We start from the raw sequence: 20,257 nt of genomic DNA, 5'->3' as shown, positions 1-20,257 counted from the left end.
GATTAGTAAGATGCATAACAAACTTCTAGGAACTTGCAAAGCTGGGATTTGAACCTAAATCAGTCTGGCCAGAAGGCTGAGCTTTTTTCCATATGCCCCACAAAGAGGAAAGGGAGATGGCATAAGCACATGTACAGGTCTAGAGGTAACACGTACTCTGACAAAGGCATAACAGCCTATGCAATTTTAGAGCAAGAGGAGATTATTTCTACTAGAAGACTCAGAGAAAGAAGCAACATTTAAGATGGGTCTTGAAAAATATTTAAGGTTTCCACAGATGGAAACAGGGAAGAAGAAACAACACAAGAAGGAAAACCAGGGCATGGATCAGTATGTGGTGGGAGCAAAGAAGCTGGTGGAAACACAACACAAGCCAGAAAAAACGGTTTGCGTTAGCTTACAGAGAGTTTTGGAAATCATGCTAAGAACAGTGACACAATTTTTGTAAGCAAATAGACGTCACTGAAGGGTTTGGCGCAAGGAATAATATTTTCAGCACTGGCAGCATCATAAGGAGAAAATGGGAGCAGAGAGTCCATTTTGGAGAATTATAAACAAGATGCAAGAGGCAATGGGAGATTAAACTAGGGCACTGGTAAACAGAAGAGGGAGACAAAGAAGAGAGCCACAAGTTACTGGATAGTAAGAGGGTTAAAAGAATCAAAGATAACTCTGAAAACAATGTGACTGGTTGGGTAAGTGCAGATTCAACGAACAGAGAAAAAAGAGAATAGGAGGAGAAAGAAAATTTGGAAAGAAAATGATGTAATCACTTTTGTATAAAAAGCAAACTGGCTGATTGGTGACTAACCTTAATCCAACTGGAACATAGTTCAGTTTATTTATGTAGGACTGAGAGACAGAGGAGTAGTTGATGAAAAAAACATAAAGGACCTCCTTCCCTTCGAGCATCAAATCTGTGCCTCCTGCGCCTCAAGCAACTAGGAATGCTGAGCACCGAGCGGCCAGACTAGCTCAAGTGGAAGCATCTCTCACTACTTGATATGATGTTGGTATGACAGATATGAGAATGTAAGCTGGAGAAGGGATGCAATACACATTACGGAGCTGACAGAGAAAGAAGCAGGACACTAATGTGAACAAATGTCGCTGTCCTTTGGGATGTGATCACCCATTAAATTACATTTGCTCACTATTTTACCTCCACCATGCAGATTCACATTAAAGAACAGATGCATGTACAGCCCACAAAATGAGGTTTGCTTTTGGAAAAAAAATGTTGACTAGATAAACTTAAATTTTTCCTGTTGTACAATCTAATACTTTACCATAATTTACACTATTTTATGCAATTATTTTAATAAGCACACTAATGAGAAATGTGTCTGTTAATCTCTCATTATGAGAGACTGATGAAAAGTATACTAGGAAGATAGTCACTATTCATGACTCTTTAAAGTGGCACTTTAGATAACACTTTCAAAACTCTAAAAATTGTTCCAGAAAATATCACGGGTAAAGAGGAAAGACTTTGAAACTGGACGGATTGTTTAATTCACAAGAAACTGAAAAAGGCCAGTTACTCTCCAGTACGAAAGCCACTCTTGTTGTGTGGTCTACAAATAAATGAAAGGTCCTCAACCAACAAAAATTAAATAAATAAAACACTGGAAGAATATATAAACATATTCAGCAACTTTAAAGGCTCTTCTTAAAAAAGCGCCAGCATTTATCTTAGTTGAACAAGGTATAATATTTTCCTTTTCTTTCAACAGGATACCATAATGTGAAAATCTTCAAAATAAACTAAATGTATGCACGTTAATGAAAATCACTATATGATAAAAAGTGAATGAAGCATGGAATGAATAACCAGCATGTTTATGTTTATAAGAATCATTCATATTTGTTAAAACATATATGTAACATCATAGATGCTATTATGTTTTGATATAAATCTATGCATTGTCTTCTTTTCTTATATAGTACTTTTTTGTTTCTTTTACTTCCCTACTTTGTTTCCCAATAATAAAATGTCACAAATGATATTTGTGCATTAACACAATTCAGCCAAGAAAATCTAAAAAGGTACTAGCTTACTTTTCAAACATGAGGTTTATTGGAATAAGCATGAAGAAATATTTTTCAGAAATATAGTTTCACCTTGTTTATCTTTTAGTAAGCTATAAAAAGTCTGCAGTTTCTGTTCTCTGATGGAAGCAACATGTTCTTATTCTTAAAACAATCCACTTTATATGTTGGATTTTTTTCCCTTCTAGATCTCATAACTACATATGCATATTTTCAATCTAGAATTTTATCCTTTCTTCTTATTTGTATTTAATACTCATTGAGAGTGAGACTAACCCGTGAGGTTATTTTATTAACAAACATCAGAAAAGCTGTGCCTCATCATCGTTCTGCTCCATCTACTCCTCCAACAGGCCCACGTCTACGACTGCTTTAAATGGAGCCATAACCACCAAACTGCCACAGATTCCCCAGGCTCTCTGGAACCGGGGCGGCAGGGGGCCGGGGGTCTCGACCACGCTCCTCCCCACGCTCAACCAGCCCAGCGATGACCAGCAAGCCTCATCAAGCAGCTCCCCAGGTTCCTGAGCTGGGGTGCTGGAGTGTGAGGGCTTTTGCCACACCCCCTTGACATCTACACCCTGCCCAGCCACCGCTGGAAGCCCACTGGTCTCCCCATTGGGAATGTGGGGGGTGCCACAGGCCTCAATCCCACCCCTCCTCCTTCCTTCTTCTTCCATCCCATTTCCTTCCCCTCTCCCCTGTCCCTCTCCCTCCCAACTGCTCTACAACACAGTGGGATGTAAAAAAAAATAAAATAAATAATAATAATAATAATAAAAATTTTTTTAAAAATGGCACCATAAATTCAAGTATCCAAACAAAATAATGAGATATATTTAGCAATATTATAAATGATAACTGCATTTTGACCCCATGACCAGTTCTTCTATTCCAACCTGGTTCTTCTAGCAAAATGTAAAAGCCCACTGATAAAGTAGTACTGTGACTTCATATGTTTTCCAGACTTTTGGGGGAAATTCCGTCAATAGTTTATAAGTTAGCAATTGCTTCCTTACTAATCCCTTCACCTACCAAAGAAAACTTTTCCAATTACAGTCTGTATTCCAACTTGTCATTTTGACCCAATTTCTCAAGGATTATACAAAAGAACCTACGATACCCTCTCTTTTATTACCAAGGCACACAATTTGTCCTTTAACAAAATGAATAAGCAATGAAAGAGGATAATCTGGGTTGCATTTACTTTACGGTCTTACTCTTTGTCTAAATCAAATCTGAACCTGATCAAGACTTTTCAATATGTCAGTAAGCATTATCAAAGCTTGGTATATCTGTAAACGGCAGAACTCACAAAACGTTAGCTGATATAATTTGACCAAAAGGTTTGCCACATGTAAGCTGTATCTACATTAAACACAGTTACCCAGCATTGGAAATAGACTACTTGTTCTACAATAACTGCAAATTCTATTAATTTCAAAGATAACATCTGAGTTTGCCAATAACAGTGCCATTCTTACACGCACAGCCCCTTGAGGTTCCGTGGTTTTTAAAAGCTCCTAAACAAGGGTACTTCTTAATCCATCCAACTCACACAGCTTGGTGAGTAATTCAAAATTCAGAAATGCCATTTTCCCAAACTAACTGAGGAAAAAAAAAAGTCTATATCTAAGCCTGTACGCATCAGGATGCTCAGATATTTTGGTTGTACACAGTTCTTTGGTCATATATGCACCTGGCTTTCAGAAATAGAAGTATGACCAAGGGGACTCAGTAGGCACTAAATAAACACGTACGGAGTGTAGACAAATGCTAATTTTTCAAAAGCCTTAACTTTCTTGAGAACTATATTATGGGGGATAGGTGACTTGTTAAATGTACCACACTATACTTACAGAGCATATACATTACTAAAATGTGAACATTTTCCCCCTTATTATAGAAATTAGACTCTTAGTTTTCTATTTCCTATAACTAGAGGGATGTCTATCATCAAACTACACACTCGGGGAGAACTACACTTATTAAATCCAATTCATTGCCACTTTCTTAATATCTAACCAGAATATATGTCCTGTTTCATAAATCTAAAGAATTCTTGTGGAGAAAAGTAAGAAAAGGCATTCTTTTGTTATCAAAAATGATAAAAAATATTTTTATTTTATACCTATTACTGAATGCTTACTATGTGCCTGATACTGGTCTAAGACTTTTACATGTTTAAATCATTTGATCCTTACAATACCACCTTGAGGGAGGTACTTTTAACCTTATTGTTAGATGACAAAAAGAAGTACAAAGAGCTAAAATAATTTGGGTAAAAACACAGAGGTAACAGAGGTACAGCAAGGACTCAAACCCATGAAGTCTGATTCCAGACCTCATATCCTTAACTGTGCTACACTGAATCCCCCAAATTGAAAGTTACATAAAATACGGCTTTAAAATATAGTTCCAACCTCCTTCTATCAAACTATTTGCCCACAATTAGGAGAATATAAACACCCTTCTCTTTATATTTTCTTTCTGATCTTGTACGGACACAGCTTCATAATAAAAAAGTAGACTGTAAAATGAAGTGGATATCCTACCACACATGTTAAAGAACTAACTGCTTAGAGGCCTTATGTGTAAGAACAAATCATTTTAGAAGCACTAACTGATTTGGTCTCAAGTGGAGTAGCCACAGGCAAAATAAGAGTAGATACTTCTTTCTGCCCTCTGTTCCCACTTTTCCCTTTTTTCTTTCTCTTCCCCCATTCTGGTGCCCAAAGCTCACATATGGCTAAAATATATTGGTATTCATGCTAAGGTGTTAGCAACTTACATGAGACAGAACATTATGCTCATATTTCTATTAAAATTATTAGGAAAACGTATGATCTCAACCTCCACCCAAAGGTTTATATGTCTAAGTCTCTGTATTAGTTTTGCAGGGCTCATATAACAAGGTACCACAAACTAGATGGCTTAAATAACGGAAATTCATTGTCACACAGTTATGGAGGGTAGATGTCTGAAATCAAGGTGTCAGCAGGGTTGGTTCCTCCTGAGGGTTATGAGGGATAATCTGTTCCATGCCTCTTTCCTAGGTTCTTGTGGCCTTAGGCATTCCTTGGCTTTTAGATGTTTATGCAATGTTAAGACACATTCACATGTCTGTCTCTATGCATGTCTATCTCTGTGTTCAAATTTCCCCTTTTTATAAGGACACCAATCATATTGGATTAGGTCCCTCCAAATGACCTCATCCTAACATGATCATCTGCAAAGGCCCTATTTCCAACTAAGGTCACATTCCCAATACTAGGTGTAAGGACTTTCAACAGCTTTTGAGGGAATACAATTCAACCCACAGCAGTCTCCTTTCTGTTTCTCTTTATGAATATGCTGGGTTTTAACAATAAGAAAACACTCATAATGGCTATACAGTATGTTAGATAGTAAAGGTCTCTTGAGAGAGTGGCTAGATCTCTCCCAATAGGAATTAAAGAAATGTACAAATAACTTAGTTACTACACCTGGATATACTATATCCAGTTCTATTTGGTTGGCTTTACCTATTACTCCTGAACATTCATTGACTAATCAATAAATTCATTTATGCATTAATCTAGTCAACTGTTCATTATTCACTCATCACTTACTTATTGAGTGCTCATTATATCCCATGCTCTATACAAGCTGCTGGAAATATATCAGTGAATAAAACACAATCCCTGTTTTCCTATTTACTCTTCTAAAGTAAATATAACTGAAAGAAGTCACATTCGTCTGGTTCTGTAGTTTCCTAAATCAGATTTGTAGTTAACAAACTGTACTATTCAGTGAGTCACAGGCTATGAGAGAGAAAAGGAACCAAAGAGATCACATGATCTAGACAACTCAGTTTACAGAAAGGGAAGCTATGGCACAGAGAAATCTATCGAAATAAGTCTTAAAAAAATAGGAAAAGAGAACTTAAATACAACTAAAATAAAAATTATCTGCATTCCCATCGTCTCATGAATTTTAGGATAAAGAAGTGGAAGAAATAAAACTACACCTGATATATATATATATATATATACATACATAATATATATATATTATGTATATATATATTATATATATTTTTAATAGCTTTATTGGGATATAATTCATGCATCATACAGTTTACCCATTTGAAGTGAAAACTATACCTGATATTAAGGAATTGTTGTTACTTTTGTTAAGAGTGGTAGTGACATTGATATTTTGGTGAGTTGTCCTTATTTTTTAGAGATGCATACATACTTAAGTATTTAGGTAAAATGTCATGATATCTATAATTTTGCTTTAAAATATTTCAGCCAAAAAAAAGATACAACAAAATTTTAAAACATTAATTTTTAAATTGAAGTGATGGGTATATGGTATTCTCTGTTTTTCAGTATATTTCAAAATTTTTAAAATAAAAGGTTAAACAAATATGTATCCTCCTAGAGGCAAAATTATATATTTAACAGTCTTTCACTTGCTTCAGAGGCTTAAATATGAAAACCTGGCTCCTAAATTATAATTATTATGCTGCTTTCTTCCATATTGTTCATGTGTCACTACTCTCCATATTCAGATAGCTATTATTTGCATAGTGTTTTGAAATAAGAATTTTTAAAATATGGCTCTAATTTGATTTTGAAACAGACATCTTAATTTGGCCAGGTTAAGAATAAATTTTGACAACAGGAACACTATTAAGCTAAAAATGAATTTGATTACTTAAACAATTTTAAAATACTTTAATAAACAAATTGGAGTTTAGTAAAACAGTACTATTAACACATTACAGAAAGTTAGATGAAAATAAAATTTGGGGCTGACCTTATTTTGACAAATCATACTGAAACAATCCCAAAACAGTTTCTAGAACTGATCTAAGAAAACTAGATAGCAAGTTATTAAAGCTCAACAACAACATATTCATATAACAAATATACTGAGATAAAGAAAAATTCAGTGAAAGTGTATATTTTAAAAATAACCCTATTAATATAAAACTTGTAAAATATTAATTTAAAAAGTCCAAATAATTAAAATCACAGGAAGAGTTTCCAAAGTCTCTGTGCTATGCTGAAAATATACAGCAGAATCTCAGTAGGAAAAAAAAAAAAAGAATGACCTGCATGTTATTGCATGTTATGAGTGACAATAAACACCACCGTGTTATTTAATCTATGGTATAACCCTATCCACATGATAGTGAAAAACTTTAAAGCAGCCCCACCAACAAAATTATAGTACCATCAAATGAGATTTATAAGACTACTCTGGAGATAATGAAATATAGAGGTATTTCCAGAATTAAATTTTATGTATGTTCATATACAGAGGTGACCAGAACTAAATTTTATATATATGTCTAACAAAGGAAATGCTTCTTCTAAATGGTAACCATATCATGTGCACATACCATATAAAATTCTTACATATACACATTCACACTCCATCTTACAAGCAACTGTGATTGATAAATGGATTGTGTTAGAATTCCCTCTAGCAAACAATGAACAAGCAGCTTTAATGAGGCTTATGACCCCACCCTATGGATATCCTAGGGACTCCAAAAGTATTTTGCCACCAGATATAGGTCAGGTGCTACAATTCCTTCCCCTACATCAATAAATGTTTTTCGACATTTAAACTTTTTAACTTCCTTAGCTGTGCAACAATAGGTGAGACACTTCAGAAACATTGTTAAGAAACATTACCTTCTGCAATGAGCATTAAGTAATTGGAAAACACATTTTCAGAGAATCATTGAATTTCAGAGCTAGAAAGAATCTGTGAGATCACTTAGTTGAAGTCCCATATTTTACAAACTAGAAAGCCAAAATCCACACATGTTAAATGATTTGCTGAAAGCCACAATTTTGCTCAATGGCAGAGTGGGGACTGGAACCTGGACTCCCGACTCAGTCCAGCACAACCCCCAGTAGTCAAGACGGCAACGTGGCAAGTGTTTTTAAAAGACATAGTCTCTTTAAGTCATATTTCACCCTCCAGATGTTGACATGAAGAACTGTTCTCCACCTGTCAGGGCCATGCTCTTTGACTCAGTAGGTAGCTTTGAAAGAGAAACACATGGAGCATGATGGGGCCAGGGGTTTACAATTAAGGTACTCCTGGCACTAAAAGAGATGACACTAAGTGAGGCCAAGACTGGCCTCATGTTTTGAGCACTCAGTAAAGTGTTTTTTGAAAGGAACATGAACATAGGTGCTGTGAAGAATGCAAAAGAAGAACGAGTATACCTACCTATAAGCCTCGTGGAGTCCATTCTAGTTCAGAATGTAAGACAACACAAGTAAGACCTGAGTGATCACTGGTTTAAAACACACATTAGGAGCTACAGAAAATCATAAAAGAAGAAGTTCAGTACAGACCAGAATCATCAAGAAAGGATGCATGTAAGAGCAGGGTTGTAGCTGGTACATGAATAAAGAATATGTTTCAACATATTCATATATGCTTCAACATATATCAACAAAGGGGTGCCCTTCCTAATGTGAGGAGAACATCCGTACCACTGAAATAAAAGATGTGATTTTAGTTAAACTGCTTCAAATTCTGTCCCTAGTGACACTGGAAGATACAGCCAAATGAGCATTACTCAAAACCACCACTAAGTATCATTTTTGGTAATGACATTATAAGTAATGAAATCAGAAAGGCACATTTGTTTTCTAAATACTAGATCGGCACTCATTAGCCTAACTTTCTTGTTATTAATTGTGCAGCAACATATTATATTGCAAAATCATTAAGATTTCAAAGAGGAGTTAAAGACTTAGGTTAGGTAGTCTAAGACAATGATATCAGGAAAGCAAAAATTCAGAAGCATTATTTTATTAAAGAATATAACATAATGCCTAACACGCAATAAATGTCCAAAAAGTTAAAATTTATATTGTCTTTTCTAAAGATGTGTCTCTTTTGTAAGTTTATGTTTCTTAATATAACTTAATTCTAAGTTTTAATTTATTTTTTAACTTAAAAATTTTTTAACCAAACCAGTATAAAGGACAAGTAACATTTTCTCTACTGAATCTAAAAAAAAAAAAATTATTACCACTGAAGCATTTTCTTTAGTCTTGTGTCTAAAATAAAGAATTTTTAAAAACTTATTAAAATGGAGGTTTTAAAAGTAATAAGAAATCTCAGCTTTGTTTTAACATGCAAAGCAAGGCAACAATATCAGCATTTTCAAGAAATTCAAGAAAAGAAAGTATGAACTAAGTATTTTAAATCTATCCAAGCTATCCATCTATACTGGAAAGATAGCTTGGATAGATTTAAAATACTTAGTTTTAAACATGCAAAGGAATGCTGTTCCCATGGGCATTTCTTGAACAATCTACTAGAAGATGAGCTTCATCTAATCAAAAGATGAGGACTAAGTTTAGCAAAAGAACAGAAGGGTAATGTATTTAATTATACCTAAAATTAAACCAAGGCTGGGGATAAATAAAAGAAGAATATACAAATAATACATATTTTAACAATGTAAAGTAGTGCAACTAAAAAATGAGACAATAGTAAAGGAAAGAGGAAAGTAAAATGAGTTCATTGATAGTGAATAAGTAGCAGGTATAAGCCAAAGAATACCATAAAATACTATCATACTAGTAGTAAAAGTTTAAATGAGAAAAGAGTGGGCTAAGAGCATCCTTAAAAGGTTTAAGTACCAAGGTAATCACTACAGCAAAAATACAAACTTTCATAAATAGCCTTTCCTCTCTCCCAAAAAGCCTTAAAGAATATAAGATCAAATAAAACACATAAAATAAGGAAACACAGCAAATATAGTAATGAATATTTACTGAATAGCACAGTAATGATATTTATAAAAAGAAACCGCAGGAGAATTAAAGAGACAGAAACTAATAATAGGAGACTTTTAAACACCATTCTTGGTACAAAACAGGTCAAATGGACAAAACTAAGTAAAGATACAGATAACATAGACAATACAGAAAATGGACAAAAACTAAGTAAAGATACAGATAACACAGACAATACAGACAATAAGGCAGATCTTTTGGATATATATTGAACTTTACACTCTGAAAATAGACTATCTTTTTCTCAAGCAAACATGGAAGACTGACAAAAACTTATCTTCTAAGTCACAATTAAGGCATCAGTGCACTCCAAAGAGTAAAATTATTACAAACAATACTCTAATCATACTGTAATAAGTTTAGGCAATAATAAAAACAATTTTTCAAAGGCCCTTCCACATAAAAATTTAAGAACCTTCTACTGACCTACTTTTTGATGAAGGAAAAACACAAACCTTCTAAAAAAAATCATAAAAACACTACGTATCAAAATCCATGAGATATTATATAAAGCAGCAACCAGAGGAAAATTCATAGCCTTAAACACTTAAGGAAGTAAAGAAAAAGAACAAAAGGGTAAAATTGAAGGAGCAAAGAAAAGACATAATAAAGGGAAAATCAGAAATTAATGATAAAAAAGAGAAAAACAATCTATCTCATTAATTAACCAAAATCCAAGTTTGTTGGAAAATTATCAAAATGAACTATTAGCCACCTTCATCACTACAGAAAAAAGAAAGAAAGCAAAATAAAATTAAAAATAACCAGAAGGAAATAATCATGAAGTAGAAGAAATTTAAAAGTCATAAGAAACTACAATACAAACGACCATACAAATAATTTTCAAAAGCCAAATAAAATGGGTAACAACTAAAATTGGCCCAACTAGAGATAAAGAGCTTAACCAACCAATTCACATATGAAAAAGTAGAGAATTACAAAGAATTACCTCACAGAAAAGCAGCAGAATCAGATGGTTTCAAATTCAAAGACCAGATAGTCCCAATGTAACAGAAATAATCCTGGTACATAGAAAATGAAATAAAACCTCCAAATTCTTTTTACAAAGAAGGATAACATTGATACTGAACTTTGATAAAGACAGTACATAAACAGAAAACTACAGAACAACACCACTTATGAATACCAATATGAAAGTACCACAAAAATATTAGTAAACACACTTTAACACCACATTAATACTATGCCATAACAAATTGATATTTATTCCTGGAAAGTAAGGTTGGATCAATACTAGAGGCTCAGCAATATGTTACACCATATTAATAGATCTGAGAGAAATACAGGATTATTTCCACAGATGCTAAACAAGCCTTTGAAAAATTCAATATCCATTCCATAAAAATAAAAGAAACAAATCTAGGGTTAATAGAGCTGGGAGTGGGGAGGGAGAGGGTATACAGGGAGAGATTGGACAAGGGGCATAAAGAATAAGTATGATTTGTAACAATATATGCGCTAGTAATACTGATTTGATTAACATATGTCAACGTTGAACCCAAGAAATATGTATAATCAATTATGATTCAATAAAAATTTAAAAAATAAATAAAAAATAAAAGAAATTATTCAAGAACATAGGAATTGATGGTTATTTCCATAACCTCTCTTTATATACACACACACATGTGCTCACATAACACATTCACACATACATTCACACATATGTAGACACACTTTAGTCCTAAAGCCAGCATCACATTTAATGTGGTAATACTTCAGGCATTTCCACTTAGATCAAGGAGAGGCAAGGATGCTGCTTTCACTACTACTTAATACTATACTGGATGCACTAGACAATGCAATTAGACAAGATAAATCAATTAGAAATATAAGAACTGGGAAAGTAAAGGAAAACTATGTCTATCTGCATAGATTTGACAGTTTCCTAAGAAAAACCTAGAGAATCATTACTAAAACTACTTCAAACAACAAAAGAATTCAGTAAATTAACAGAATATAAAATTAATGCATAGAAATTGACAACTTTAATACACCAAAACAATAATCAGTAGAAGACATAATGGTAGAATAAAACCACATTGACAATACCAATAAAGGTATATAATATTTAGGAATAAACATAATAGGAAATGTGCAAAACTAATATGAATAAAGCTTTAAAATACTCCTGAAGACGCAAATATAAAATTGATGAAATACAAAAATATTTCTTATTGTTGAATGAACATTTATGTATCATAAAGATGTCAGATCTCCTTCAAATTCATTTTAAAATTTAACAAAATTCCAATAAAAATGTCATATATTTTTTTTTAATGAAGCTAGACAAAAGAATAGAGAAAAATATAAATAACTAGGATAACACTGAAAAAGAAATGCTTTAAGGAACTACTAGCCTAACCAGATACGAAAATAAATTAAAAAGACTAAGAAACTAATGAATCTGTATTTATGCATGGTACTGATTCATAAATAAACAAACCAGGGGGATTCAACAAAGTACAGAAATAAACTAAAATACATAAGGAAATTTAGTACAGATATGCATTGCTTAATGACAGGAATATGTTCTGAGAAATGAATTGTTACCTGATTTCATCGTTGTGTGAACATTATAGAGTGTACTTACCCAAACCTAGAAAGTATAGCTTAATAGGGCTGGCCCATGGCTCACTTGGGAGAGTGCGGTGCTGATAACACCAAGGCCATGGGTTCGGATCCCTATATAGGGATGGCCAGTTCGCTCACTGGCTGAGCGTGGTGCCGACAACACCAAGTCAAGGGTTAAGATCCCCTTTCCAGTCATCTTAAAAAAAAAAAAAAAGAAAGAAAGAAAGTATAGCCTACTACACACCTAGGCTAAATGGTTTAGCTTATTGCTCCTAAGCTACAAATCTGTACAGCATGTTACTGTACTGAATACTGTAGGCAACTGTAACACAATAGTATTTGTGTACCTAAACACAGAAAAGGTACAGTAAACTATGATATAAAAGGTAAAAAAAAAAAAAAAAAAGAAAAGAAAAGAAAAAGGTACACCTGTATAGGGCATTTACCAAGAATGGAGTTTGCAGGACTGTAGTTGCTCCGGTGAGTCAGAAAGTGAGTAGTGAATGAATATCAGATCCTAGGACATTACTGTATGCTACTGTAGACTTTACTGTACACTTAGGTTACCCTAAATTTATTTAAATTTTTTTTCTTTCTTCAATAATAAATTAGCTGTAGCTAACTGTAACTTTTTTACTTTATAAAGTTTTTAATTTTTTTTAACTTTTTTACTCTTTTGTAATAACACTTAGCTTAAAACACAATCACATTGTAAAGCTGTACAAAAATATCTTCTTTCTTTATATCCTTATTCTATAAACTTTTTTCTATTTTTCTATTTTTACTTTTTAAACTTTTTTTTGTTAAAAACTAAAAAGCAAACACACACATTAGCCTAGTCCTACACAAGGTCAGGATCATCAATATGACCGTCTTTCACCTCCACATCTTGTCCCACTGGAAAGTCTTCAGGGGCAATAACACACATGGAACTGTCATCTCCTATGAAAACAAGGCCACCTTCTGGAATACCTCATGAAGGAACTACCTTAGGATGTTTTACAGTTAACTTTTTCTTATATACATAAGGACAATGCATACATTCTAAAATAATGATAGAAACATTATGTGCATAATAAACACACAAACCAGTGACATAGTTGTTTACTATCATTATCAAAGATTATGTATTGCACATAACTGTATGTGCTATACTTTTATAGGACTGGCAGCACAGTAGGTTGGTTTACACCAGCTTCACCACAAACATGAGTAATGCTTTGCACTATGACATTACCATGGCTACAGTGTCACTGGGTGACAGGAATTTTTCTGCTCAATCACTGACTGAAATGCTGTTATGCAGCGCATGACTGTATATGATAAAGGAGCATCTAATATCACTGAAGAAAAGACACTTTAAAAAAAAATAGAATTGGCTGTTGGTGGGACTGTAAATTAGTACAGCTGTTATGGAAAACGGTATGGAAGTTTCCCAAAAAACTACAAATAGAAATACCATACAATCCAGCAATCCCACTACTCGGTACATACCCAAAGGAATGGAAATCACATGTCAAAAGGATACCTGCACTCTCATGTTTATTGCATCTCTACTCACAATAGCCAAGATATGTAACCAACCTAACTGTCCACTGATAGATGACTAGACAAATAAAATGTGGCACATACACACAATGGAATACTACTCAGCCATAAAAAAGAATGAAATTCTGCCATTTGCAGGAGCATGGATGAGTTTGGAGAATAAACACATTATAAATCTACAGTTTACCACAATCCCAATCAAAATTTCAGCAGGTTTTTGGTAGAAATTGGCAAACTAATTCTAAAATAATATATGGAATTAGAAAGCACCCAAAATAGCCAAAACAATTTTGAAAAAAGAACAAAGTTGGAAGACTCATGCTACCTAATTTCAAGACTATGAAGCTACACTAATCAAGACAGTATGATATTGGCAGTATGATACTGGAACAGAGAGAATCCAGAAATAGATCATATTTATATAGTTAACTGATTTTTGACAAAAGTGCCAAGGCAATTCACTGGGGAAAAGATATTCACTTCAACATATGGTGCTGAAACAACTGGACATACATATGCCAAAAAAAAAAAAAAAATGAATCTTGACCCTCACCTTGCACCAAATACAAAAACTAACCTGAAATAGATCACAAAACTGAATATAAGAGTTTTAGAAAACTTCTTGAAGAAAACTTATGAGAAAACATTTGTGACCCTGACATAGGACACAAGAAGCACAATCATAAAAGAAAAAAAAAATCATAAATTAGACCTCATCATAATTAAAAACATCTACTTTTTGAAAGACATTGATAACAGAATGAAAAGATAAGCCACAGATGCAGAAAATATGTGTTAAACAAATATCTGACAAAAAGCTCCTTATCTTCAAAGTATAAAGATCTTTTACAACTCAAGAAGAGAACCCAATTTAAAAATGGGCACCTTTGCTGAAGAAAATATATGAGTGGAAAATAAGCACATGAAATTTACTCAATATCATTAGTCATTAGAGATGACTGATGCAAATTTAAATACTAGATATGACTACACATCTATTATAATGGCTAAAATTTTAAAGACTAATGAAAACCAGATGTGGAGCACGTGGAATTTTCACACATTGCGGATGGGAATGTGTAATGGTACAATCACTCTAGAAAACAGGTTGACAGTTTTCAAGTTAAAAATACACTACCATATAGCCCGGAAATTCCACTCCTAGTTATTTATCCAGAAGAAATCAACACATATGCCTACAAAAAACCTGTACACGAATGCTTAGCTTATAAGCAACTTTATTTGTAATTGTCAAAAAGAAGAAACAACCCAAATATCCATCAACGGCTGAACACAAAGAAATTGTAACAGTTTTCAACAAAAAACTACACCAAGCAATAATAAAAAGGAATGAACTACTAATGAACTACAAGGATAAATCTCAAAAGCATTATGCTAAGTGAAGGAAGACAGACACTGAAGAGTACATACCTTATAATTCCATTTATTTAACATTCCTGAAAAGGTAAAAATATAAGGACAGAAATCATTGCCAGGGTCTGGAAGTGAGAGAAGGGGACTGACCGCAAAGGGAAATAAGAGAACTTTTAGGGATGAGAGAAATATTCTGAATCTTGATGGTGGTTTGTTGGGTCTGCCGCCAGCCGACCTGAACAGCCCTAGCCTCGTTATCAGTCACTCCCTTGGTGGGCAAGCGAATTACCCGGATTCCTCTTTCCCTCCAGTCCCCATTGTGAGGAGATGGGAAAGACAGCCGTGAAGAGAGGTGAGCACAGCCGCGGGCCCCAACCAGCTGGTTAAAGGACACTCAGACGCTGCGGGGGTTCTGTCCAGCAGTTCTGTTTATTATCACACAAGCACTTGCTTTTAAAGGCAAATGGGGAAGGGAGGTTTTTACATACTCCAATCAGCTTAAAGGTTACGAGAGCATGCATCCTGTCTCAATGCCTAGCTATTGCAATCATGCAGTGTTCACGAGCGGGGAAGCCTGTATTTGGCCAATAAGGGCTAAGGCAAGGTTCCCGCAGACACTCCCACCCTACTTCCTCCTGGGGCCATCTTAGGCTGCCAAGTTAATACGCCCTTGTGGGCCCATAATGGCGCAGCTTGTAATGTCACTTAAGGTGGCGTTAGTTTTTAAGGCCCGACAGTGGTTGTGGTTACAGGATATAATACATGTGTCAAAGTACTTAGAACCCTGTATTTAAAAGGGTGAATTTTACTGTTTGTAAATTATACCTCAATAAACCTAACATTAAAAAAGTATGTAGACTTTTAAAGACTTATAATATATATTGCCAAATTGCCCTTCCATGAACTTATTCTCCTATTCTTTAACTTATATTCCCACTTGCATTCTACAAGTGCCTGAACCCTCATCAGCCTCAATATCATCAGATTATTATTTTAGACTTCTCCATTTTGGTAAATCTTTTACAAATGGTGCCTCGCCATTTTAATCTCCCTATCTTTCAGTTTTTGGTGAAGGTGACTTTTTTCCATTTGTTTCTAGGACAGTCATATTTCTTCTTCTGTGTTCTGTCTGTTCATTCCTTTTGATTACTGCTTTAAGAAAGTATTTGGTGTTTTCTTATTAATTTTTTAGTGCTTGCTAGATATTCTCAAACTTTTGTCATAAACATATCTTCCAGATTCTCACTTTTCAATTTTTCAAATTTTTTAATATACAGTCATCTAAAAAATTTAAATCAATATTTTCGTTGCCTTTTTTTCTCTTGCATCTTTATTTAGAAATTTCTTTACCCATGCAGAGACCATTTAAATATTCAACTATATTTTTTTCTAATTTCTTATAGACTCAATTTTTTAACTCTTTAATCCTGTGCTGATACCCTAGCTACTAGTTACATGTAACTAAATTTAATTAAAATTAAGTTGCATTAAAAATTCAGATCCTCAGTCACATTAGCCACATTTTTCAGACAGACTATTTTTTAAAGAAGTTTTAGGTTCAATTTAGGTAAAATTAGAGCAATTTACGTAAAATTGAATGGAAAGTACAGCAAGTTCCACATATCTCTAGCTTCCACTCACACAGCCTCCCCTAAGTGAACATTTGTTACAGTGAATCAATCTACAGTGACACGTCATTATCACCCAAAGTCCACAGTTTACATTAAGGTTCATTCTTGGTGTACATTCTACAGGTCTTGACAAATGTATGATGACATGTGTCCACCACTGTAGTACACAGAATAGTTTCACTGCCCTAAAAATCCTCTGTGCTCCACCCTATTCACTCTATTCATTCCTATCTATTCATTCCTCCCTCCCTTCTAATCCTAGGCAATCACTGATCTTTTCACTGTCTCTATAGCTTTTGCTTTTCCAGAATGTCATATAGTTGGAATCACAGCATGTAGCCTTTTTCAGACTGGCTTCTTTCACATAGCAATATACACTTAGGTTTCCTCCATGTCTTTTCATGGACTGATAGTTCATTCTTTTTAGCACTGACATTCCCCTACTTGAAGGACATTTTGATTGCTTCCAAGCTTTGACAAGTATGAATAAAGCTACCATAATAAATAGCATCTGTATGCAGGTTTTGTGTGGACATAAGTTTTCAGCTCATTTGGGTAAATATCAAGGAGCCCAACTGCTGGATGGTATGGTAAGAATATTCTTGTTTTCTAAGAAACTGCCAAACTGAAGTAGCTGTACCATTCTGCATTCCCACCAGCAGTGAGTGAGAGTTCCTGTTGCTCCACATATTCATCAGCATTTGGTATTGTACTAGCCACATTTCATGTACTTAACACCACGTTATTAATGGCTGCCATCTTGGACAGTTAAACACGGAATATTTCCATCATCACAGAAAGTTCTACTGGAAATGCTTCTCTGTATGAAACTTAATTGGTTATACAGTACAAAAGGAACTAATGTGACTTTTTTTTCTCTGCATACATCCATTCTTTCTCCCATTGGATTTTGACGGTTCTTTATCTATATTTGTTCAGAAATTCAAATTCCTGCTCGGCCACTTTTTAACTATGTGCCCGTTAACAAATTATTTAACCCCTCTGACTTTCAGTTTCCTCATTCTAATTACTCATTAGTTTTGTGCAAGGACTAAATTAGATAAGCACAGTAAGATAAATTACAACATTCATCATGCTAAGCCCTCATTAGTAAACTCTTCTGGGTTAGGAGTTTGTTTTTTGAATGTTTCATAATGGTACTTTAAGAACCGTTACTGAAAGCAAAAGCATAATACTGTATTTACCCGATTTGGGTTTTTGTAACCCAAAAGTAGATTTGCTGCTTTTATATCACCATGAACATATTCATTTTCATGTATATATTCTAGTACATCCAACTGTGAAAAGAAATAGAAAATATAAGGTTATACTGTTATCTATTTAAAACTCATGATTTGAACATTTTGAATATAGAATAGTACAGGGTTTTTTTCATATTAACAATGACAAAGTGATGTATTTCACAGTTACTGGTTAATTACTCTATTCGAAAATATCACATCTTCTGGTTGCTCACCCTAGAAAACACTTGAATAAAATGATCCTCAAATATCAAGTGTTTTACCTGAACCTCAGATGGAAGGAAAACAGGATTCAACAATGCTTATCCCTATGCTCCTTATAGCCCAGTGACCAAAACATACTGTGCAAAGAGGAAAAATACAGCACAAATCAGAGATCTATAGTGAAATAATCATGAAGCCCACTCAGCAATTCCTCATCCAAGCAACAATAATAAATCAAGTCTCCGGGACCTCAGAACCAAATACATGTCCATGAGCACAGGGAAAGGCATTCTTCCTCTGTATAGAATAGAAAACTACTTTGCTTCATCTTTAAAGCCCTTCAGTCTTGCATGTTGCATACACTTAGTGCTCAGTAAACATATACTGACTAGGGGAATGAATGAATGGATGAATGGGAAAATTAATGAGCTCTATTTGACACATCCCACCCTGGCATAAGTAGTTTCATTCTACTTAAAATGTAAAAAATCAAATGAGTCTTAAGCAAACCAAACACAAACAAGACAAATATGCAATATAAACAAATGTGTGCCTGGTTACTATTAAGATTTCATTGCTTCTTATGTGGCAAAGTATATATTATTCATTGCCACAACTAATTATTGTCACCATCCCAAACTCATAACAAAAACTTTACAGTACCCCTACACCATCACATATTTAGTATGGAAAATAATATTTTTTTTTCCATAATTTGCATTGTTACAGATATAACTGACAAAAGAGAGGTTATTCTTACAGCAATATAAGCTTGTTCTGATATGTAAAACAAAGCTATGAGAAAAAAAAATCAGACTATAGAACCAATGCCTGAGTTTGCAGTGCCAAACACAGCACCACAGTCTGTCATTTACAGAGTCCACTGTTATCAATTTCACCAAAATAGCCTCTACTCTACTGTCAATGAATGACATTTCTAGGGCAATAATCCTTCATTCTTTGATAATTCCACAAAGGGCAAATATTTTTATATTGTAACAAGTAAATAAACTGAAAATAGAGCATGTGAAATAAGTCATTCCTTACCATTCGGATACCCAGCTGCAGGACAGTTGACTTTTTAAAAGTACCATTCTGATCTGAGATCTTCTGTAAATCTATTCCTAGTCTTTCCATTATCATAAATCTGTAACTATAAGAAAGAGACATCAAAAAGAGATCTTCCTCAGTTAGTAATGCTTGTAACTGTCTTCTAATGAACTTGAAACACAGAAAAATACCCCCAACCTAACAACCAAGAATGATGTAATCTGAACCAGTGAATGCACATTAATAATCCTGCTGTTCTTTTGAAGAAAGATACTACTCAGTAGTTACTTTGCAGTTTCCTAGTAGAAGAGAATGCTGTGCTGAACCTTTCACATTGTCTTAGATCATGAAAAGAGAATAGATTTTTTAAATTACATATTCCTGAATTTAATTCCTTTTGACTCTATCACTTTCTCACCATATGGCCTTGAAAAAATTATCTGTCCACAAATAAATTTTATTTATATTTGTTTCTTGACATTATAAAATCATATTTATATTTTCTATACATTTATAAACATGCCTCTTTTAAGTGCACTTCTTCCTTTTCTTTTGGGCACTCTCCATCCCTTCTTCCCTTCACTTATACGCCCCCATGAGCCACCATGCTGTATTTATGTATACACATACAAACACAAACATTAAAGAATTTTTTTATTTTACAAAAATGTCATCATATCACATGTACTTCTCCTGTCTTTTTTTCAGTAGTATC

At 34.0% G+C, this 20,257-nt stretch overlaps 1 protein-coding gene across 10 annotated transcripts in view; it reads right to left on the bottom strand.

The window, feature by feature from the left end:
• Positions 1-20,257, bottom strand: part of VRK2 (VRK serine/threonine kinase 2) — a 106,712-nt gene that overhangs the window by 51,194 nt on the left and 35,261 nt on the right. For all 10 annotated transcript variants that reach the window (XM_063077869.1, XM_063077873.1, XM_063077866.1 and 7 more), the window contains 2 exons: positions 19,540-19,645; positions 18,232-18,324 (listed from right to left, as the gene is read on the bottom strand). In XM_063077869.1, the coding sequence (XP_062933939.1) occupies positions 18,232-18,324; positions 19,540-19,645 (199 nt within the window). The remainder of the gene's footprint in view (positions 1-18,231; positions 18,325-19,539; positions 19,646-20,257) is intronic.

Source organism: Cynocephalus volans, chromosome 14, assembly GCF_027409185.1.
Source record: "Cynocephalus volans isolate mCynVol1 chromosome 14, mCynVol1.pri, whole genome shotgun sequence".
Taxonomy (NCBI): Eukaryota; Metazoa; Chordata; class Mammalia; order Dermoptera; family Cynocephalidae; genus Cynocephalus; species Cynocephalus volans.
This window is presented reverse-complemented; position numbering and strand designations above follow the sequence as displayed.